This window comes from Euprymna scolopes, chromosome 24 (assembly GCF_053919585.1).
Source record: "Euprymna scolopes isolate OS-2025 chromosome 24, ASM5391958v1, whole genome shotgun sequence".
Classification (NCBI taxonomy): Eukaryota; Metazoa; Mollusca; class Cephalopoda; order Sepiida; family Sepiolidae; genus Euprymna; species Euprymna scolopes.
This window is the reverse complement of record NC_136505.1, coordinates 78,607,048-78,632,924: the sequence shown is the minus strand read 5'-3', so window position 1 is coordinate 78,632,924 and position 25,877 is coordinate 78,607,048. Positions and strand designations below refer to the sequence as shown.

The window sequence follows — 25,877 nt, the reverse complement described above, 5'->3', positions numbered from 1 at the left end:
TATTTTTATCTAGTTCTTGCAACTAAGGGTATTTTTATCTAGTCCTTTCAACTAAGCCTATTTTTATCTAGTCCTTTCAACTAAGCCTATTTTTATCTAGTCCTTTCAACTAAGCCTATTGTTATCTAGTCCTTTCAACTAAGCCTTTTTTTATCTAGTCCTTTCAACTAAGCCTATTTTTATCTAGTCCTTTCAACTAAGCATATTTTTATCTAGTCCTTTGAACTAAGCATATTTTTATCTAGTCCTTTGAACTAAGCATATGTTTATCTAGTCCTTTCAACTAAGCCTCTTTATCTAGTCCTTTCAACTAAGCCTATTTATCTAGTCCTTTCAACTTAGCCTATTTTTATCTAGTCCTTTCAACTAAGCCTATTTTTATCTAGTCCTTTCAACTAAGCCTATTTATCTAGTCCTTTCAACTTAGCCTATTTTTATCTAGTCCTTTCAACTAGGCATATTTTTATCTAGTCCTTTCAACTAAGCCTATTTTTATCTAGTCCTTTACACTAAGCCTATTTTTATCTAGTCCTTTTAACTAAGCCTATTTTTATCTAGTCCTTTCAACTAAGCCTAGTTTTATCTAGTCTTTTCAACTAAGCCTATTTTTATCTAGTCCTTTCAACTAAGCATATTTTTATCTAGGCCTTTCAACTAAGCATATTTTTATCTAGTCCTTTCAACTAAGCCTATTTATCTAGTCCTTTCAACTTAGCCTATTTTTATCTAGTCCTTTCAACTAAGCCTATTTTTATCTAGTCCTTTCAACTAAGCCTATTTATCTAGTCCTTTCAACTAAGCATATTTTTATCTAGTCTTTTCAACTAAGCATATTTTTATCCAGTCTAGTCCTTTCAACTAAGCATATTTTTATCTAGTCCTTTCAACTAAGCCTATTTTTATCTAGTCCTTTCAACTAAGCATATTTTTATCTAGTCCTTTCAACTAAGCCTATTTTTATCTAGTCCTTTCCACTAAGCCTATTTTTATCTAGTCCTTTCAACTAAGCATATTTTTATCTAGTCCTTTCAACTAAGCATATTTTTATCTAGTCTTTTCAACAAAGCATATTTTTATCTAGTCATTTCAACTAAGCCTATTTTTATCTAGTCCTTTCAACTAAGCCTATTTTTATCTAGTCCTTTCAACTAAGCATATTTTTATCTAGTCCTTTTAACTAAGCATATTTTTATCTAGTCTTTTCAACAAAGCATATTTTTATCTAGTCATTTCAACTAAGCCTATTTTTATCTAGTCCTTTCAACTAAGCCTATTTTTATCTAGTCCTTTCAACTAAGCATATTTTTATCTAGTCCTTTCAACTAAGCATATTTTTATCTAGTCCTTTCAACTAAGCATATTTTTATCTAGTCCTTTCAACTAAGCATATTTTTTATCTAGTCCTTTCAACTAAGCATATTTTTATCTAGTCCTTTCAACTAAGCATATTTTTATCTAGTCCTTTCAACTAAGCCTGGTGCTACCAGATCAGGCTGTCTTTTGGCTTCCTGAGACGAAATGCACCTACATTGATGTTTTTTGTTTTCTGATCTCTTTTGTAAAACTTAATTTTGTTCTGCAAAACCAAAAACAAAAACAACAACCCTCCTCCCTCCCTTTTTTTATCCCCCCCCTCCCAGACCCCGTTGGTGAGTATCAGAATACACTGACTGCCCCCCTGCAGAGAGTAAAAGTACCTCAATGGGGCCACCTGTTGGCCGTAGGTGGCGATCCGTAATGCCTTAGAACGGGATCTTGGTTGCTGAGCAACTCACGACCTTGGAACCAAATGGCCGTGATTTAGCAACACTCCACTTTGGCCCTTACTTCGGCTAGACGGGCAGTCGGGCAGGCTCGACCCGACCAACCGGCTAGTCATGACAGTCCCTAATAATAGTAAACCCCCATAAAGAGAAACACAAACACATTATACTCTTAAAAAAAAAAATCACACCCATACTATCATTAGAAGGCAATGGCAAGGGCCAATCAGATGGTGAAAACTGATGCTATTGACAACTAACCCTTTCCAAACCTTGCTGGGTCCAAGGAAATGGAAAAAATCGTCATAAGCAGCTATACTCACTGTTTTAGTATATCATCATTGTATCCCTGAGATGCTTGGGCGAATGGGTTTCCCCCCAACCATCTCCCAATTTAGGGCTCCGAGGAGGGTGGGGAGCAAGGATGATGAAAAAACAAAAAATATTCTATGGCTTCCAAAAAAATTAAAAGGCCCCAAAGCGATGAAGATGAAAACACAAACTTTGGAATCGCAAGATAACACACAAATAACAAAAATGTCCCCATTCAAAATCGAAAGAATTATCAACAAAAATCTGAACACAAAACAAATTAAAAAATTAAAAAATGGGACTTTACTTATACAAGTATCTACTAAAAAGTAGTGCCAAAGAAAGTTTAACATGGACAAAGTTCCATGATATAAACATCAATGCCTACCCTCACAAAACCCTCAACACCTCAAAGGGAGTCATCAGATGTCCAGAACTAAACACCTGCTCTCCAGATGAAATAAAAACAAACCTAAAAAATCAAATAGTTATAGATACTAAAAGAATTACAATAAAAAGAAACGAACAAATAATTAACACCAACACATACATATTAACTTTCAATACTCCCATTCCACCAACTGAACTCAAGATTGGATATATTAACATTAAAGTAGAAACATATATCCCCAGACCACTTCGCTGCCTAAACTGCCAAAAATTTGGCCACTTCAAAGAATACTGCACCAGGAAAGCAGTATGCCCAAAGTGTAGCAGTAACGAACACCAGGAAACAGAATGCCAAGGAAATATAAAATACCCAAACTGTGGAGAGAACCATCCAGCATACTCCTCGCTCTACCAAAACTGGATCACAGAAAAAAAAATAAATGAACTCAAATATACTAAAAACATAAGTTTTACTGAAGCCAGGAAAATTATTGAAACAGCCACCACAACAGAACCAACTAGATCATATGCAGGTGCAACCAAAAATCAATTAAAAACAATAGAAAACACTGAACTAAAGGAAATCTCTACCCTCATAAAATCACTTCGTGAACTAGTTGAGACATTGAGGGCCACCTTAGGGCAACTGCCATCAACTCCAGCTGTACTTGGAAATAGCTACCAAACAGTTGAGAGTAAAATCCCACCAGATCCCAAAAATCAAACACAATCCTCTAACAAAAAACCCACACAAACTGAAAACATCCCCAAATCAAAAGAACACTTGCCTAGTACCCTCCGCAAAGGAACCAGAAAAGAAGAAAACCAAACAGTAAACATTCAAAATAGATTCCAAATTCTAGGAAAAATGGAAACCGAAAACACCCTGGAAAAAAAAAAAGAAACCAAACACAAGTAATCAAGAGGATGAGCAAGAACCCAAAACCGCAACATCTCAAGCAAGATCCAGATCAACGTCCAGATCCAAACAAAAAAAAGAAAAAACCCAACCAAACACTCTACCAAAGATACAAACTCCGACAAAAAATAAACAACTGGAGGAGATGGAGGTAGAAGACAAAACACCCCCAGACAAATGGCAGAACACAATAAGAAAACTCATCATTCAATGGAACTGCCAAGGCATTAAACCTAATTTTAACAAACTCCTTATACTTATTTCACTACACAACCCAGTAGTCATCTGTCTACTAGAGACATTTCTACAAAAAACTACGAACAGTATCATTATATCCATAATACAGACTTACGATCCAATGGAGGCACATCAATCCTAGTAAGAAACGATATCCTAAAGAGCAAGCTTACTGTCCAAACCAATCTTCAGGCAGTTGCAGCCCAAGTCACACTCCAAAAAACTCTCACAATCTGTTCTCTATACTTACCTCCTACTGAACCAATAAATAATACTGAATTAGAAAACCTAATCACACAATTACCTTCACCTTTCATCCTTCTAGGAGACTTTAACAGCCATAGCACACTATGGGGATGCAAAACCACCAACTCCAAAGGAAATAAAATCGAACAATTTATAAACAATAACAACATATGCCTTCTCAACAAAAAAGAACCCACCTACATAAATCCAACAAACCCGTGCCATTGATCTAACCATGTGTGACCCATCAAGCTTTCTGGATTATACATGGAAAACTTATGATGATTCTTGTGAAAGCGATCATTTTCCCATCATAATAGACTACAATAGTACTATCCAAAACAACATACCAAGATGGAAATACGAACAAAGCAAACTGGATAAAATTCAAACAATTATGCTCGCAACAATTAATAGAACAAAACGTTCAATCAATGGAAGACTTCTCCCGAACTCTAATTCTAATAGCTAAAGAATGCATCCCCAAAATTGCCCTCCAAATAAAAAGAAAAAAACCATGGTTCAACCAAGAATGCAAAAAAAGCCATAAGAAAAAGAAAGGCAGCCTTAAGGAAATTCAAAAAGCAACCCATAACCAGTAACCTCATAGAATATAAACGACTCCGAACAAAAGCACGTAAAACAATAAAGGAATCAAAACAAAATTGTTGGCAACAATTCATCAATCAAATCAACACTTCTACCAAACCTAAAACTATCTGGAAAATGATTAGAAAAATCTCCGGGAAAGATAACCCCAACCTAAACAATCACCTCCTCGCTAAAAACAACAAAATAACTGAAAACAAAGATATAGCTGATACACTGGCCAAAACTTTCGCTAACAATTCATCATCGAAACAATACAAAAAACAATTTCAAACACTAAAGGAAAATCAGGAAAAATATAAAATAAACTTCGATTCCAATAACCAAAAACCCTACAACGAGACCTTCTCACTAGACGAACTTAAAGATGCCATAGAAAAATCCCACAACTCCGCCGTGGGACCGGATGAGATCCACTACAGTTTCCTAAAAAATATACCTCCCGAATCACTTAAAACTCTCCTGCAAATGTTCAACAAAATATGGATAAAGAAAGAATTTCCCAAAATATGGAAACAAGCCACAATAATTCCCATAGCAAAACCGGGAAAAGATTCATCAAATCCAGAAAATTACCGACCTATTGCTCTAACAAGTTGCTTATGCAAAACCATGGAAAGAATGATCAACTTCCGTTTAATATGGTACCTAGAAATAAACAATATCATTTCAAAAAATCAATGTGGCTACCAAAAAAATCGTGGATGCATTGATCATATCATCAATCTAGAAACATATATCAGGGAAGCTTTCATTAAGAAACAACATATAACCACCATATTTTTTGACTTAGAGAAGGCGTATGATACTACTTGGAAATACGGTATCATAAAAGATCTCCACAACATTGGACTAAGAGGTAGACTACCTGAATTTATAAAAAACTTCTTAACAGACAGATCTTTCCAAGTTCGCATAAACTCGACTTTATCAGACCCACAAAAACAAGAAGGATTGCCCCAAGGCAGTATATTATCAACAACTCTCTTCAACATTAAAATCAATTACATTATAAAAGAACTCTCTCCTGATATACATAGCTCTTTATATGTAGATGACTGCTCAATCAGCTACAGATCTAAATACACTCACACTATTGAAAGGAAATTACAACACAACATAAATAAAATTAATAAATGGGCAACTAAAATGGTTTCAAATTCTCCAAAACTAAAACAAAATGCATCCATTTCTGTAACCAACACAAACTCCACCCTGACCCAACCTTACAGATTGAAGGTGAAAAAATTCCATTTGTAAACGAACACAAGCACCTAGGAATCATTTTTGACAAAAAACTTAATTTCATTCCACGCATCAATCATATCAAAACCAAATGTAATAAAGCATTACAACTCCTACGAGTCATTGCCCATACAGATTGGGGAGCTGACAAGAACACACCACTGAAACTATACAGAGCATTAATTAGATCAAAAATAGATTATGGTAGCTTCATATATCAATCCACCAGAAAGTCATACCTAAAAACCCTCAATACAATATGCCATTCAGGAATAAGACTAGCACTAGGAGCATTTCCAACCTCCCCTGTAGAAAGCCTGTATGCAGAAGCACATGAAACCCCTCCAATGCTCAGAAACCAAAACCTCGGTCTAAAATACTACACAAAACTGACAGCCAATCCCACTAACCCAGCACACAATAGCACCTTAAACCCAAACTGCAAACACCTCTTCGACCAAAAAGAAAACGCAATCAAAACCTTTGGACTTAGGATAAAATCGATCTCCCAAGAAGTAAATCTCCCCATAACCAAAATTCACAAAACTGTCTTACCAAAAACACCTCCCTGGAAAATCGTATCCCCTAACATCGACCTAAGTTTAAGTAGACATGAAAAGAAACATACTCATCCAATAACCTATCATGATGATCTCGATAAAATCAAAGAAAAGTATCCAGACCACATACACATCTATACAGATGGGTCTAAACAAAACAACGCAACAGCCAGTGCAGCAATACTCAATAAATCAATCAAAAAACAATCAAACCTCCCAAAAGAAACTTCAATCTTCAGTGCTGAAATACATGCTTTAATCCTAGCTCTCAATCTAGTCTCCAATAACAGAAAAAACAAGTTTATAATCCTTTCAGACTCCCAATCTACTCTAAAAACTATTAAAAATAAAAAGATGGACAACCCCCTAATCGCAAAACTACTCCAAAAATTAACGGAATTAAACAGTAAAAAAGAAATCATTTTCTGCTGGATACCCAGCCATTCCGGTATTAAAGGTAATGAATTAGCAGACTCACCAGCAAAAAATGCCTTAAACCTCCCAATCGATACAAATTTAAAAATTCCATACATAGATCTAAAAAGATGTATCAACGCATACACAACAGAGAAATGGCAAACTTACTGGAACGAATACCCTAACAATAAACTGCACGAAATCATGCCAAAAATAAAAAAAAACAAGAACAAAACACGAAATTAAACAGAAAAGAAGTTAAACTTACAAGAATAAAAATAGGCCACACCCACTTAACCCACTCATATCTTGTAAAAAAAGAAAACCAACCAATCTGTCTACCTTGTCAAACACCACTCACAATCAAACACATATTAATTGAATGTACTGATTTTGTAACAGTAAGACAGCGATTCTACAAAGAAAACAATAGTAAAAAGTTATTTGAAAAAAAAAACAATCCCCACACCATACTCTTATATCTTAAAAAAATTGGCCTATATAAAAAAATTTAAAAAGAACCCTCTTACACAACGGTCCTGGATATGACCTTAAACTATATCCGATGGTGAGGGCCCCAGCTTGCACGCCTTAGGGAGTGTGGAGCCACCCTTTAATTGCCATTGCTCCCAGGTCCACTCTGACCCGGGGTGGTAGCACCTGTTAGGGTCCCAACTATGGGTTAAATAGAATACGACTTAAAAAACAAATATACTATATTAACAAATCGTTCTTCAAAATCACCAGATTCGGCATTAAATAACCTGAAAAGGGTTGATATGCCGTAAAACAAAACAACCAACCAATCAACTAAACATATTTTTATCTAGTCCTTTCAACTAAACATATTTTCATCTAGTCCTTTCAACTAAACATATTTTCATCTAGTCCTTTCAACTAAACATATTTTCATCTAGTCCTTTCAACTAAACATATTTTCATCTAGTCCTTTCAACTAAACATATTTTCATCTAGTCCTTTCAACTAAACATATTTTCATCTTGTACTTTCAACTAAACATATTTTTTTCTTGTACTTTCAAATAATAATAGTTGACAATGTGCACCCTTACGCGTACAAAATGACCACCTGTGATAACATATGGAATTACATGGTTTATATATATCGTTAAAAGTACTTGTTTTTCATCTAATTTTAATTTTTCGTCAATACTACACTGTGACAAGGCAGTTTGGGACACGAGTGCACATTTAACAGTCTTCGTTTTTGCTCACGCGTAGCGTACAGGAAAGCTAGGCTGTGAAATGGAAAATAGTCCTAGTTCCGAGGTTAATACCATGGAAAAGAAATCAAACGCAAAACATTTTAGCCAATAAACACACAAAAAATGCCCCCTGTCTCAGGTGGCCAGAAAGTAGGTGCTCATTTTTGGTTAAATTTACAAGGAAAAGTGATCACCCACCTTTCGAAAAAGTAATTTATTCATATCATAAAAACTATTTTTTTGCGACGGAAATGGTTTGCAGATTCGTTTTTAGCACACCGAAATCTAAAAAAAAATATATTTTGTTATATAGGAACATGAGATGGGCCTTAAAGTAAAATAATACCGTTTTTTCTTTTTTTTGTAAAAGTTTCCCCATATAATAAAATGCTCACCTTGGTACAAAGAAAACTACATTATTTGACCCCCCCCCCCAAAAAAAAAAAAAAAATTAATTTTGGATAATATTGGAGAAAAAAAAAAAAATAACACCAGTTATTACTATAACAACTTGTTGGTACTGTCTATGATTTGTATGTAACAACTTGTTACATACAAATCATGGACATAATAAATTTTTGAAACCTTCTTTTCCAATTTAAATGAAATCGAAAAAAAAAAAAATTTTTTTTACAAAAAATACTTAGAAATATACTTGGAAAAAAAAAAAAGTTTGTTTCCAGTTTTCCTTGATAAAAAAAAACTTTAAAACAAAAAAAATATGGTAAAAATATATTTGAAAAACAAAAAAAAATTTGTTTGTACTTTTTCTTAAAACATTTCCTTAAAATTATTTAACTCCAAAAAAATTCATTTTGGCTTCTAACGTTTTCTTGACAATTATTATTTAAAAAAAAAAAAAATGAATAATAAAACACCAAATTACAGTAGTTTTTGTTTGTTTGTTTGTTTCTACATTCTACATTTATTCATTTTGTTATTTTCTTTTACATAGTGCTGTTATAATTTTATTGGCGATGCTTGATACAATCCAGCTATTGACGTCATGTTCCAGCCAAAGCTGAGCGAACGCTGAGCTGGTTCACAATATACGCTAGTACCGATATTTGACAGAAGAATTGTTAAAAATTTAATCGATAAAAATGTTTACCTGTACAATGCACACAGCCATTATGTGTTTTTCGTCTTCAATTTTTTTAAAAGAGGAGGATGGGAGAGGATTTCATAACCACACACCAGTGCTTCATATCTGGCGACATGCGAGTTGTGGACCGGAACGTTGTCCTGAAAGAGGAGGGTACCTTTGCTGATCTTGCCCCGCCTCTTGATTTTGAAAGCTACCCTTAATTTCCTCAAAAGTGAAGCATAATAGGCTCCTGTAATTGTGGTACCCTTTGCCAGGAAATCTGTCATCACTACTCCTTCTTGATCCCAGATGACTGTGAGCATGACCTTGTCAGCAGAGGGCGGCACCCTTGCCTTCTTTGGAGGTGATGAGTCCAAGTGTTTCCACTGCATAGACTGGGCTTCGGTCTCTGGATCATAGTGATGGACCCACGTTTCATCCTGTGTAATCAGTCTTTTGAAAAACTTTGATTCATCTTCTTGGCACATCTCCAAATTCATCCTCGAGCACTTGACGCGTTCTCATTTCTGGAATGGTGTGAGCAACCTGCGAATCCATCAGTGGAAACTATCATTCATGACCATTTGCATATGCATAAGGTGTCTACCTTATGCATATGCAAATGGTCATGAATGATAGTTTCCACAGACCCTGTACTAATCTTGACATCTTGGGCTATTTGTAATGCACCGATCTTCCAAAATGGCAGCCTCAACTTGACAGACAGATGCCTTATCAATGGTAGAAGGGTGGGGGACCAGGTCTGGGAGCTGTTTCCACAGACTTCCGGCCATGTTTGAATTCACGATGCCAGCGTTTTACGAGGTCATATGATGGGGCATTATCACCATAAGTTTCTTTCATTTCATCAAAAGTCTCCTGTGGTGTGCGTCCTTTCAAATACAAAAACCGGATCACTGCTCGACATTAAACAGGCTCCATTTCACACCTGACTCAGTTCAAACACCTGTAAAACAGAAACCACAATTAGTTCAGAGCTGTAATTTGCCACATAACCCGTAGAGATATAAATCATTGCACATGCCAAATTTCAGCTAGACCAGATAACTGGAAGTGGGTTAGGGGCATTACTTATTGCACGTCCCTCGTGTAGGGACTGCCAAAAGTCACCACAGAATTACCCCTCCCCTATATGTAAAACGATGTAACGTTATTATAAATTAATATTATCAATATAACTTTTGTACCATTTAAAAGAAGAAAGTCAAAATAAACTAGTAATAATTTTTAAAAAATTTTTTCATCGAACGAAAATAATGAAATTGTGAGACGAAAATCGTGTTTACATAATTGGCGCTTTAAAATAACGTTCCCATGTAGTAGACATTCCGAACGTGAAAACATACCCGTGTTTAATAAATCTACCAAAAATCAACTAATGGTTAGATTTTCGTGAAATTTTCGATACTTATCCATTTTTGAATGAAATTACATATAAAATGCAGTTTCCGTAAAATATACGAGAGGAAATAGTTTTTTAGTGCATGTCCTCCCCATATTTATTTTTTCGAAATTTGAACAAAATATATTTAAATTTATCGAAATTTCTATTTATTATGAAACATAAGAGTTCAAATAAGTAAAAAATATTTATTTTTTTTTTAAATTTAAATACACATATTGAACAAAAGCTTGAAGTTGCAATCAAAAAGTTGATATAAATTTAATTTTTTTTTTTTAATAACGTTTTTTCTAATTAATATATACTATAATCAGTATTCAACTGATTATAGTATATATTAATAAGAAAAAGTATCCTCTTAAAAATTAACTTTTTTTTTTAAAGATTAAAACAATTAAAATTCCATTATTTCAAAAATCTTAACTACAACATAAATTTTTTAATTGTGTAAAAAAAAATTTTTAAATATAAAGTTATAAAATTTACATGGTTCTTGCCAGCTATTTTATGGCTGGATTAAAACCAATTCAAAATTAATACTGCGTTAAAATGCAGTTTTTTTACATGGACTGCGATATTCTTGTATGCCTTGTTTTATGAAATAAAATACGGAAGCTTGCACGGATCTAAATAAACTGGGTGAAAACATTCACTTCCACCGTTCCAAAACTTCACAGCTTAACTCGATTATTCTTTTAGTGCTTACTAAAAAGTAACCAAATTATCTATTAAAAGTAAACTGTTAAATTATTTTTATAAACTTTTTCTTGTTTTACGTTTAATTTTAAAGTTTATTAAACTTTTTTTTCTAATTTTAGATACTTTAAAAACTCAACTTCTTTCATTAACATTTGTTTTTAATTTTAGTAGTAATGAAGTGGTCAGGTTCTTTATTGAAAAACAAAGCAAAAATGAATTCGTGCTTATTGTATTTAATAATTTAATTGGGTTTGTTTTACTATACACATAGGCACGAAAAAGTTGTCAAAAAATATGTATATATATAACAAATAAATGTTATCAAAAGTTACGTTTCTACCTAACTGGATGGGGAATATCCAGCTTCCTAAGAAAGGGGCACTTTGGATCGGAAGAAAAAAATTTAAATTGCCTCAGTCTAGAAGAATTTCTACTTCATTGATGCTGTACCTCTCATTATTTATTTAGGTTTTAAAAAAAGACAAAAACGGCTTTAAAATATCTGTGGAAGTAAAAATATATGGGTTTACACAGATTCGAAAAAGTTGTCAAAAAAACAAATATATAAAAAATGTTATCAAACGCAAGATAAGTTACTTTTCTACCTAACTGGATACTTTTATAGTGTTTTTATTTAATGTAAAATGTTTAATCGGTTCGAAAAAAAAAAAAACCAGTAATGTTGAAGGTTGTTGGCGAACAAGAAAAGATGGCCTCGATGTCTCTGTTTTATTTCTTATTTTGAAGTGAATATCGAGTCTTTTTTGAACTGAATAAACATTTTACATTAAATAAAAACATAAAAAAGAACTTACCCAGTTAGGTAGAAAAATTACTTATCTTGCCTTTGATAACATTTATTTGTTATATATTTGTTATTTGACAACATTTTCGAATCAATGTGTATAATAAAACAAATATATGTGGAGACACCAAACTGGTAAAAGGGAAAATTATTCCCAAGTAGTATTCAGGGGGTAAAAATGCTCTTCCGTATAAATAATTTAAATCGTTCCAAAGTATCAAAAACAAATAACAGGTGTAGTGAACTTAAAGTATTTTATTGTTGCTTTTGCTCTTCCATAGATGTCAAAAAAGTCACGTAACATTTTATTTTTGTGTTATGTTTTCTACCTCCACTGAAAAAAAACAGATTTTACTTAATTATTTCTAACGATAATGATGAATCTTTTTTTTACATTTCGATAATTTAATCTTTAAGTAAACTATTTGGATGTAAAATAAATTCCTATTAAATTACAGTAGTAAATAATAGTTAAAAAAAAAAAAAAAAAAAAAAAAAAAAAAATCGTTCGCCGTGGCTCACATCAATTGATGACGTCACCAGATCATGTGTACATTTTGGAAAAGTTCACATAAAAATGGTAGTCCCTATAGTACTACATGACGAATACACAAAACCTATTTATTGAGGAGTCCGTTTAATTGCTTGTCATTGTTTGAGAACAAGTTTACTAATTGTGGTTAATTCCTATTATTCACCTAAATTACTTAGAGTGAAATGAGTTTTGGAATTTAGACCAAAACAACTTATTTTTACTTAAAAATAATATTAAGACACTAAATTATAACAAGTTTTATCGTGAAACTACCACAAACTTCTACTTAAGTTGTATTAGAAACTAAGCAACACCTAAAAATTTTTAAATATTGAAGCTTTGGCATTTTTTATTTATTCAGAATCTGGTAAATGAGTGTTTAAACAATAATCTACTGAAAATATTGAAAAAGATAAAAGAGCCTCTAATCATACGGGCAATAATTCCGTTTTGTGTTTCCAATAAGTGGGGTCGATTTACTAGAACTTTGTATTAGAAATTGAGCACCCCCTAAAAATCTTTACATTTTGATTTTTTGCATTTTGTTTTGGATACTCTGAAAGATTAGTTTTCAATCGCCAACAGTCCGCTCAAAAAGTTACAAAAACAAAAAAAAAAAAAAAACGAAAATAAAAACAATATATATATATATATATATATATATATATATATATATATATATATATATATATATATATATATATATATATATAATTATACAGGTAAGCTGCTGGTAAAAAAAGGGTGCTTCATTTATTGTAGTGAAATCCGACAACTGAAAAATTGATTTTTAATTAAAAAACAATAACTACTTAAATTTTTTGTCAATTTCAACAATAAGCAATGTTATCTACCTAATTGGCATGCCAGTTAGTTAAGTATTTCTGGAATATTACATAAAACATTTGCTTCTATGATTTAATGAATAATTGATTTCGGCCATGTTTGTTTTGTATGCAACAAGGGAAATAGCTAAAATTTATAATTTCTTCAAAAACTATTTTCTTTAATAATTAATTTTCTGTCTCATCATTTTTCATAATTTTTGGAGACTTTCAGTACTGTGACATAGCCATTCAGTAGATACCATTGGTTCCACTTAAAAAAAATTAATATTTTAATTTTCGAATTTCGCTACAAGAACAAAGAAGCAACAAAAACGTTTACGAGTATTCTTATTTACATTTATTAAATTTTAAAGCAATATTTTTTCTCAAAAACAAATGTGCAAAAATAAGCATATTTATTTGAATAAAAAACAGTTTGCTAAACTATTTCCTTTTTTTCTGGGCTTGACCTTTACTCCTTCAACATTTTTGCATTTTTTCCTTTTCTTTCTTCCTTCTAAATTATCATTAGTTTCCTACGTTGGATTCTTTGAAAGTTTTCTTTTCTTTTTTTTTTTTTTTTTTACATAGGCGTGACCACTTATCAAGGCCGATAGGCCACTCAAGGATAAGGGTTAAAGAGTGTACAGAAGTCAAAAGGACAATGTAGTAATCGATAGTAATTGAAGTTCGGTAAATTTGTTAACTTAATTGGAACGGTCCATCAGAAACTTGTTCACGTTGGACTTGAAGACAACCATATTATAGACAGCTGGAAAGCAGGAAAACGGAAGACAATTCTACAGGCGTGCAGTTCTAAGAAAAAAGCTTTGATCATGGAACCTATGTTTAGGTTTAGGCACAGATAAAGAGTGGGGGAATTATTGATAGTGTTTTCAGCTAGACGAGTGTTTCTTGTGAAAGTTTAGCGAGGGGGGACCATAGATTGAAGCTCAGTCGAACACTTTCCATGAAAATAATGATAAAGCAGAGACAAGCTTTTAACATCTCTTTTAAGATATGTGAGATAGAGGTTACAGAGAAGAGAGAAGGATATCTCCCACCAGGCCACGAAGTCTATTTTGAATCCTATCAAGGCAGGACAAGTCTTTTCTGGCAGCTTCTGCCCCGATGTGGCAACAGTACTCCATACTTGGACGTACCTGGCTCTTATATAGATAGAGAATTGCATCAGCAGTGAGATATCTACTGGATCGATAGAAGGATCTCACCATTTTTCCAGCGGCCTTGGCAACAGATTTGATGTGCGTATTCCATTTAGGATCAGGAGTAAAGGTCAAGCCCAGAAGCCTGTCAAAACTTGAGGCCTCCCGAAGACGAGAGCCATTCATTTCAATTGATGCCAGATGGGGATCAGAACGTTGATGATGTAAAGATAGAAGCTTGGTTTTAGATGCATTAAAAGTAACCAGCCACTCCTTTCCCCATTGTACAACGTGATCAAGATCAGAGGAGAGAGAATCGGAGAGAACTTGGTCGTTTACTGTCTTAGATGTGCTGCCATAGATTGTAGTGTCGTCAGAAAAAATGTCTACGAATGATGTAAGGATGTGATTTGGAAGATCATTAATGTAGATCAGGAAAAGAGTTAGGCCCAGGATAGACCCCTGAGCAACTCCAGCATTAATACTGTGAGCTTCTGATTTTTGCCCATCAACTACTACTTTTATGAACCTATCAGAGAGAAATGATTTAATAATTGAGAAGACATTTCCAGCTATCCCATAGCTGGAGATCTTGTGAAGTAAACCTTTATGCCATACCCTATCCTTTTGATATGTCGAGAGGTTCGCTAATCCTATGAGATATAACTGTAAGCACATCTGCTATAGATCTAGCAGAACGGAAACCATGCTGTGTGTCACTAAGAAGGTTATTTTTGCTGAGATGGTTAATTACTTCTTTATTTAACACAGATTCCAGCAACTTACTCATGACACACAGGAGACTTATTGGCCTGTACTGAGAGGGGGATGAACGATCGCCTGAATTCTTAAATACAGAGCATACTGATGAGATTTTCCAGGGTGATAGGAAGCAATTCTCCTTAAAACAACGTTTAAACAGTTTTGTAAGTATGGGCGCTAGTTCTGGTTGAATTTTTTCTGCAAAGTTCTTGGCAAAGAGTTTGGCTTTGTCTGATGCTGACAAGATTACCTCAGGTCCATTGATGATAGTTGGGATAGAGCACACGCTTCTGTTCAGGATTCTCTTTGCTATTTGCCAAAACTGGTGGGAACCAAGCCGCTGCTCAGCTACTTTGGACTTGATGGATTGAGCATATAACTCTCTTGCATTCTTTATTACTTTCTTACAATGGTTGCTGGCAGTCTTGAAAGCGCCTTTAGTTTCTATACATCTATTCCGTTGGAAGCAGTGGAAAAAGTGATTTTTGTGCGCAATAGCAGCAGCACATTCTGGAGAAAATCATGGCTGGCTGTTAGGTTTTTGCTGGAACTTTTCTGAGGGTATGAAATGGTCTATACGTACAATTAATTCCGTCAGGTCTGATACTATAGACGACACATCCTTTTTAAACATGGGCACAGAGGAAGATCCGATATAAATGTACGAAACTATCCCAGTCAGCCACAGTGTATCGATATACTGTACAATGGAGAGGTACGTCTGAGGACTTATTACATTTCATTTTTATCTTAATTGGTACAACTGAGTGGTCGGAAGATCCAAGAGGAGACAGAATGGAAACTGAACATAGTTCAGGGCAAGTTGTGAGAAAAAGGTCTAGGTGACTCGCATACTGGCCGTCATTGTCGGGCACACGGGTTGGTTCGTGAACAATCTGAGTGAGGTCATAAGCAATGGAGAAATCATGACAGAACCTCCCCTCATCATCGGTCTTGTTTGAGTGGGTCAACCATTCCACATTTTGAACATTGAAGTCTCCACATACGTGAATGTTAGCTGAAGAATAAGCTGATAGAACTTGGTCAGTTTTCTCAGATATGCTTTTAAAGATAGTAACTCTGTTGTTATGGGGGCGATAGAGAGTAAATATAAATGCAGTAGTGTGAGCTAGTGCAACCCGGAAACACATATAGGGTAAGTTAGGATCTTCTCTGGAGATATCCCTACCACATGGAAAGCCATCTTTAATATAGGCACATATTCCATGCCCATGGCGATCTAGGGGGTCAGATTTGGAAGTTAAGTTAGAGTATCCCTTAATTACGAACTCATTTAGGGAAATAGTCTGTCCAATTCAGGTTTTGCTTAAAAATAAAAGGTCTGGTTTAGTCTCCTGTAATTGGGCTTCAACCTCTGGAAGGTTAGAACGTAAACCCCTGATGTTGGAGAAGGAGACATGGTAGTGGGGGTCTACGTTGGAAGTTTCAGATCCGGGTTTAATCGTGTATTTTTTATTGAAACTTGTCATGATGGAATTTTGGAGTTTGTGGACTAGGTCGTCAGACTTGCTTAGAGCAGGACAGAGAGGGGAAACTAAGAGAAAAGTAATGAAGAATTTTTTTTTTTGTAGAACATAAGGTAAAGCCGTAACAATTACCCACTAATATGGCATCGAGAGGCCCCACCAGAATCTACTGCATGGTCCATAATCCATCCACCAAATGGCAATACAGCAGCAGCTGCTGATAGGATAGCCTCCTTAGTGGTTAATCCAAGGTTCGGATCCCTGACTATCAGGCGAATAACGTCAGCCCAGATAAAACGTTTACCTCCAGCACCCTTACTAGTGACATGGCTACAAGGATAGACATAGAAACAGAAAATTTCCGCCATCTCTGTCGACTGTTCACGCAAAATACTGCCAACCTAGAATACAGCTTTTTCTTCTCCCTTTGTGAGAAAAATCACTCATTAAAAAAAATGAGGACTGAGTGATAAATAAAGAGAAGTGAGAGTAACAGAAGCTGCCGACAACGCTTCCACAAAACGTTCTCTACTCTCCTTTAAAAAAAAAAAAAATCTATTAAGTATTGTACTTAATAAAAGTCCAACTGGCGTGTTTTTTAAAGAGAAAGTATAGTGATAGATTCACCTCTCACGAATTAACAATGAATACAATTTCCTAATCTGTTTATGCAATCAACTTGGTAGATATAATAAACATTTATGACGAGAAAATGCTATCATTAAATAAAACAATCAGGAAATAAAAATATAAATTAAGTACTGAAATAGAATGTAGTTATTAATATTTGAAATTAAACGTAAGAATTAAAATACACTTATCTCGAACACGCATTCGTCTCCAGAGTGCAAACTGATTTGAAAAGACTTTTAGCTTTAATATCAGCGTTCCAAAAGACTTTTTTATTTTTTTTTAATTAACCGTTAAAACAAAAACGTGATCGCTTTCTGAATTTTTGCGAGTGACGTTTAAGAAATTGCGATATAAGAGAACAGCGAGGGAGGGAGTCTTCTGAAATTCAATTAGTGCCGTTATAAGTAAATTCAACATAAAATGAAAAGACAAGAATTGAGAGGAGGGGGGGGGGCTGAAAGAAAAATAAAATGGTTTAGTATGCTATCCTTAAGATCAACTTGGTAGATATAATAAACATTTATGACGAGAAAACGCTATCATTAAATAAAACAATCAGGAAATAAAAATATAAATTAAGTACTGAAATAGAATGTAGTTATTAATATTTGAAATTAAACATAATTTTTTTTCATCGATTTATTCTTGATAATACTTCCATACAAAAAACACAAAGTCGCATACATGTTCATATTAAGCCCTCATATTTTTCCTTCTGTCAACCTTAAGAAGAGTGAGCATCAGCAAACGTGCATAAAATGATTTTAACAGATATACCATTTTAATTTAACATATTGCACTTCACAATTCACTTGGTGCTTACAATAACCATCAACAAAGCTCAGGGACAATTTTTACATTTGTCTGACTTACATCTAGACACTAATTACTTCTCACATGAACGAGTATATATTGCAGTCAGCTAATTAGACACTCTTTATATTTGCACAGAAAATGGATCACCACAAAATATTGTGTAGCCACAAGTATTGAGAACATAAACATAATGCATTTTCTTTTTCGTTTTCCATTTAACCAAACTGAGCCACAGCAACGTATGGCCGGGTATGTCTAGTATACAAAAAAATTAACAAAATTATAAAAAGATAAAAATAACACAATTAGTCCTTATTTGCACTTTTAATAACAAAATTTAAAAAATAAGTTTTTATTTTATTTGAAATTTTATAAGAAATATATGTTTATGAAATTATAAAAATAAAATGTAATTTTTTGAATTTATATAATAAATATGTATATGTATATAAAAAAGAGCATAAAAAGGGTTTTCAATAATTCTTTAAAAAAAAATAAAACTAATCTTAATTAAAAGTTTTAAACATGTTTTCAATGATTCTTTAAAGAAAAAAAAGTACAAAAAGTGTATTCAATAATTCCTAAAAAAATAAACTAATATTAATTCTTAATAACTAGGCAGAAAACCTTTTCAATGATTATTAAATAAAAAAAAAATGATCAGAAAAAAAAAAAAACAGTTACATGCACAGGGAAAGTATAGACGTGAAATAAAATAGCGGAGGAACTGATTTGCCTTCTCACCAGATCCAGTAGCAGACACAGCAAAAGTTAGGAAGTACATTAGCTGACTATTACCAACATGGTCTATGAAATGGACATTTATTGAAAGAAAAAATTAAAGAAATCCTAAGTACAATTTACAAAGTATTAGAGATACAGAAATAACTACTGGATAGTCAAATGGGAAGACATATCAGCACCCACCACCATGCGCAAAACTCATTCTTAAGACATTGTTCCTAATAACGGCCTGCATCAAATTCAAAACTAGTACTCATTTAAAATCTAACCGTTCTTTATCACTTTGATCCCACATGACGTGTCATTTGTGGGATTTCATCCATATATCGCTTTGAGACTTGCCTCTCTGACCCCCCCCCCCATCTCCTTCTGGTGTCAGGTAATTCTAAATAACCTCTTTCAACACTTTTTTGTTTCACACACAGGCAAGGTCGCCTGTGTTTGTACTCCTTCACCAAATGTATAATAGTAAACATAGATGCCATTATTGAATACTCTAATGATTATGTATTTGTTGTTTTGGTATATTTTAAATCTACAGTTAACTTTAATCCTATGACAGGCTAAAAAATAAATCCATGAAAGATGTACCAATTTATGTGTCGATTTTTTAATGAAAAATAAGCCATCAATTATGCATGTTCATTTTTAGTTTCTTAATATTTTTCTCTGTTCATAAAAAACATTTTTTTATATTTGTGTTCTGCAGACAGCTAAATGCATTACTTTATTTGGAGAAATTGTTGAGTCTCTGCTGGTTAAACATGGTAAAAAAATTGTTGGTAAGTAACATTTTTGTACAATTTAAGCTCTAATAAACTTTATCAATGAATGCATTCTGTTGGTCTGGTTAAAAAAAATTCAGAGCCATTAAAACAAATGGAGAAAAACATCCCTAAAGCTCACGAATCCTGATACATAGTTACTATTTAGCCCAGACAAAAATAATTAAGCAGTAGTTAAGTAAGCAAAGCAATTCCATAGTTAAGGGAGGATTAATAAAAGTAGTTGATTCTATTTATAGGAGAAGAGGAAAATGGGACATTTTCATTGACCGAAATTGAAGGGGGGGGGGGACATAAGTCCTGTTACAAAATTTCGGAACTATTTTTTACGATAATATTAAAATAAATTTACTATTTAATTGTTATTATATGATAATGTAATGTATGATTTCTTATTTTTTCAGAAACAAAAGATAATTTTTAACAATGTTGAATTGAAGAGCAACATGATTTTCATTTCTATACTGGTGATATTTGATTGTGTATGATCAAAGATAGACAATGATCAGGCCGCCCCTACATCTTAAGAACACTTTAACTCATTAAAAATGTTAGGGAAAAAATCAGGCGAAATCCAAAATGATCCATGAGACAAATGGCAAAAAAAGCACAAGCATCACCAAGGACTTTGTGAAGGACGTGTTGAAGTCTTATAAGCTCCAAAAGTGACAAATTCTCTCTGAATCCACAATTGCAAAGAGACTCATCAGACGTCAATTTTTGTTAAACCGTATCAGATGGCACGCTCAATAACATCATCTTCACAGATGAAAAGTTATTCTCACTTCAACAGTCCTATAAGCATCAAAATGATAGTCCTTGTGAGAAGCCGTGCGGTAATACCTGATAATGCAGGAAATGCAGACTTTGTAGTGTACTGAAGGCTCCAGGGAAACACTTTGAATAATACTTATGCCATATTTTTCCTTCATTATTTCCTAATCATTTCTGTAATTGGGTTTTCTAATAAATTATTTTGTTGGGATAAATCTGAGTTTTATTTTGTAACAGTATTTATGCCCCACCCCTTGTATTTAAAGAATCAAATGTTTTATCTGCTAAATTCATTCCAATATCAAAATGTGCAGCACAAATCTTCCATGTCACCGAGGGTATATTTACCTTGTAGTCATTACATGTCAGTTATCTTAGCATATGCTCCTACTTTGGATAGTAGTTAGGATGTCAAAATTAGATTTTATCAATATCCAGAGTATTTTATCAAAGGAATACCACAATTAGATAAGATTTTGTTACTTAATGCACCTGGGATGTCTTAGAAAAATATAGCCTTGATAAGGCAAAAGATAATGGTATTCTTCTTCAGTTCTGCACTAAATATAGACTTGCAGTATGCAATACTTTTTACCAACAAAAAACATACCATAACATGAATACATCCTAGATCAAAACACAGCATATTCTATATTGTCATGTGCAAGTATGATCTTCAGGATATGTGTACTGTAAGTTATGTAGAGTGCAGACAGTGATCACAGACTTGTTCATGTAAAACTTAAGCTGTGTATAAGAAAAAAGGTCAGAGCCAAATATGCCTAAACACATGCCATATGTTGAACCAAGCATCTTGATTGATAAGGTTAAAGGTTACAGAAAGTTTTGTATATCTTGATGGTATGCTGAGTAGGAACTGTATGTTTGATGCTGAACTAAATCACAGAATAATCATTGCCCTTTGGTAAAGTAGAGAAACGCATATAGTCAGATCAGGGAATTACATCAAAAACAAAGCTTAGTATTTATGAAGTATGCATTATTACTACTCTGCTATATGGATCAGAGACTTGGACAATATATAAGAAGCACTTCAAACTATTAGAAAGATTTCATCAAAGTTGTATTCGAAAATACTTAACATTAACTAGAAAGCTCTCACGCCTGACATTGTAGTTCTTGAACAATCAAATAACACCAGTATAGAAATGAAAATCCTTTAAAATCAGATGCACCAGGCTGGATTCCTGTAGTTGTGTGTAGATTATGTGGTGTTAAAGCATGTCAAAAAAGCAGAATTAAACTGTAAAGTAGACTTACAAATCTCCAGAGTCCGAGACCAATACTGTATTTATAACACTTTTTTTTTTTTACTTATCTCATCGATCATCCCCATTCTCTACATGCTCTCCTCACCTTATGACTGCAATACCGGTGTTTTGTGATAACTTGTTAGGAAAGTTCTGTGTAGTTGTGAGTTGGTCCTCGCAATTTTGAGGAAGGTGGTTGTGATACTCTCATGCTGCATCATGGGATCAGACTTGTTGGTTTGTGCCTGATCGGGTCTTGGTCATCCACCTCCATATCTGTGTTGGATGTGCTGTCTGCCATCACTACATCATCATCTGTCTTTTCCATGTCCATCATCTCACATGGGAATATGCCGGAGATATGCTGTCTTCCATTAAAGTAGTCAATGGGATGATATTGTAGTAGTCGTTAGTAGTTGAAATTTGGTTGATTGGATTTCTTAAGGGAATGTTTCAACAAGAATTTGTTTACGTTGGACTTGAAGACGACTAAATTGTAGGCAGCTGGAAAGCAGGCAAATGGAAGAGTTCCACAGGCGTGCAGTTCTAAGAAAGAAGCTTTGTTCATAGAAGCTATGTTTAGGTTTAGACACAGATAAAGAGTGGGGGAAATTATTGATAGTGGTTTCAGCTAGACGGGTGTTTCTTGTGAAAGTTTAGCGAGGAGGGGGCTTAGATTGTACTGTTCTTTGTTTAGCACATGCCTTTTTGCCATCGCCCTTTCTCTCAATTCTTTGATTTCTGTCCAATGCTTGTGAATCCGGTGCTTCTTGTGAAGAATAGGGAGGTGATCCCTTATTGTTCGACCATAAAACATTTAAGCTAGTGATAATCCAAAGTCCTGGTGGGATGTGTCATCATTGCCCATACTGCTTGATCATGATGAAGGTAGCTATAGTCATCAATGCAGTCCATGAGCATTCTTTTGGCTGTTTTTATGGCCAGTTCACTCTGCCATTACTTTGGGGATAATGTGCAGCTGATATACGTCTCTTTATGTCCCAGGTTACCAGGAATGTTTTGTACTCCAATGAGTCAAATTTTAGTCCTATACCGGATGATATATCCTCTGATGCATCATATGTGTAGAACCAACCCTTCAATGCATTGCATACTGTTGCAGCCTGGCAGTAGCAGGACAAACTCAATCCAGCCAGTATATCAGTCTGCATATACTATATAATTTTTTCCATACATATCCAGTAGGTCCAATAGTCTTTTGGAATGAAAATTCTGGGTTTGATGGTGGCATTAGTGGTTCTCTTGGTTGGGACAGGGACATCGAATTGCATTTTCAACATTGTGCCCTTGTTTGTCAGATACTAGCATCTAGACTGGGCCAAAATAATTGTTGTTTAGCATTAGCTAACATCTTATTCATCACTTAATGGGCAGAGTGCAGTGCCTCTAGTAATTCAGCTGTAAGTTGCTTTGGTATCAAAATTTTATCCCTTTTTATGGGTACCCTTTCCAGACAATATAGTTGGCCTGTCATTGGCCAGAATTGCTGGACTTTTCGTGGCAGTTCATGACATGAATTTTGGAACTCATCTCTTATATATGTCGCTAGTGTTCAGCATTCCTTGTCAGTGGTTGTAGCTGCCATGATTCTATCCCAGGTTATAGCTTGAAATTTGGAGCCATGCAGGTTAGGGCAGGTTGATTTGCAACTTTTTTCAGAAAATCAACATGGCACTGGTTATGATAGTTGGGATTTGATGTGATAAGAACATATACCAAAAATTAGATTCCCATCTTGAACAAAAAATTGAGCATTTCATTTTAAAAATTGTATAGAAAAATGCTGAAAAATTCTTGATTTTCATAGTATTTTTCACAACACTGACTTTGAAATTTCACTATTTTTATAAAATATTCAATTAAAATTGATATATTTATATGAAATACATTGAAAGAAAAATAAATACATAAATTATAATTTTAATTATGAATCACAACTAGCAAAATATCTCAACTTTTACTGCATTGATTAAACAAAAATTCTAAAGAAAGCTGATTAACAACTAAGTGTTTTAAATTTCACAATTCAAAAAGATATGTGGAGATGTATTACACAATATAACAACTTGATACAAGTTACAGAACCATATATTTTAATTTTTATTAGACAGAACAATTTAGTTCTATTATAAGTTTATATTATTATATAAACTTATAATAGAACTAAATTGTTCTGTATAATTTCCTTTCGAGGAAAATGAAGGTCTAATTTGCTGGCACGATGACTTTGTAATAATGTGTCTATGCCTTGCTTCCTGTCCATACACAACTTTTTGAGAAAAATCAATCAAATTTGGCCAGTGTGTGGCTGCAAAATTGATAGCAGTAATATTTTTCATTTTTTTTTTTTTTTTTTGAGTTGTTCAGTATTTCTGGAAAAACAACTCAAAAACCCCAAAATTATTTGAAAACATTTATTTTTTTTATATTTTTGCGATGTAATATGAATAAAACTAACTATTGTTTGGGTAAATTAAGAAAACTAATAAAATTTAATAGATAAATATTTATTTACCTAATGGAAATAATCGTTTGAATGCTCTCTTCTCTCACATCCAATTCATTTGAGTTTATCATCAATATTATATTTTCCAGAAGTAGTGCAAAAGCACTATATTTTGAACTGTTTAAAACAGTCATTTGGATATCAGTTAACTGTTTTGTTCTCTGAATCATATTAAAATATACTGTTGTTGGTTAAAAAAATATTGTCAGTTTTGATCTCAAACTGCATAAACTTGGATGATAAATTTGACCAAAATGTTTAATTTATCATAGTGTTTGAGGATAGACAACTCTAGTCCATAAACACATTAATCTTGTGGCTTATATTAACCATCTGCCTTGATTCAAGGGCCCAATTTTCTAAGTTAACTATAAAAAATATAAGTGATAGTTATAAGAAATAATGAAAAACTTTGTAGAGTTGGATCAGATGTATTGAAGAGAGAGGACCAAACCAAATCAGAAGCATCATTGTTTAGTTCAGACATTTTTAGCAGGTTTTAGCTCCTCCTTCGATAACATGAATTTATCCATAAAGAGATTCATTCTTGCTGTAGTTGTGCCATTTTAAACGAATGTTTAGTGTTTAGAGTGTGAAAATTCAGTGCTTGTACATCTATGTTACTATGCTATTTTTAATAGTATTTTCAAGTTAAATTTAATTTTTATGAAATTTTTGTTTATTGAATTTTTAGGTTAAAATACAGAATAGTTACAATACGACCTCCTTCCCATATTGGAATGGCTTTCTAAATAACAAAGTTATTTTAGCACAATAACATAGATGCACAAATAACGAAAAACCTTTAAAAGAGTTTCCTTATTTACTTGTATTAATCTTTGTGGGTTTTCTGATTTTAAAACTATAATTTTAGAAGAAAAACACTGCTTAAAAGCAATTACTCCCTAAAAATAAAAGAAATTAAAATTTTACACTAATTTTCTGCATAGTATTTTTTTATTAAGTAGAAAAACTTGAAAATTTACGTGGTTATGTTTCATAAAGATTGTGTAGAATAAAATTGGATGGACTATTTTTTTTTTGTTGTTTTCATATAAACTGGAGTATTACCATATTTTGATAAAAATTTCAAATAGAATTTGATGTGAAATATTAGGTAGGTATAAAAATAATGTTTTTGATGTTCATTTGAACGTCAAAAAATGCCATTATTTTTACACCAACCTAATAGAAAAACACATTAAAAATGATAAAATGAACAAGACACTGCAGACACTTGAAATATTATAATATATATTTTAAACAAGTCTTTTTCGTTTTTCCTTTCGAAATGATTAAGCCTAAATCGTAATGTTTCCAAATTAAATAATAAGCAAATGTTAATTTTCAATATTAATAACGAGCGTGTTTTGCGACGGTGAAATCTAAAATGTTTCCATCCCCAAAAAGTTCCTGAAATGAAAAAGCAAACTTTGGTCGCTATCATTTAAAAAAACATAATTTTGCCTTTACAGTTAATATTTATTTTATTAGTTGATTATCCTCATTCATTTTATTTAAAAATGTATTTTAAAATATATTCTAAATAATGATTCCATTTTCTTAACAATATAGACTGTTTTGATGACGGAACGTTCTTGAGAATTCACCGA

The 25,877-nt window shown here is 33.2% G+C and overlaps 1 protein-coding gene across 3 annotated transcripts in view; it reads left to right on the top strand.

Annotated features, from left to right (window-relative positions):
- The window catches only part of LOC145246786 (very long-chain specific acyl-CoA dehydrogenase, mitochondrial-like), a 296,798-nt gene that overhangs the window by 231,789 nt on the left and 39,132 nt on the right, over positions 1–25,877 (top strand). For all 3 annotated transcript variants that reach the window (XR_013863168.1, XM_080108581.1, XM_080108582.1), the window contains exon 14: positions 19,617–19,689. Coding sequence is in view for 2 of the 3 variants with exons in the window: in XM_080108581.1 (XP_079964707.1) it covers positions 19,617–19,689 (73 nt within the window). In the remaining variant the exon portion in view is untranslated. The remainder of the gene's footprint in view (positions 1–19,616; positions 19,690–25,877) is intronic.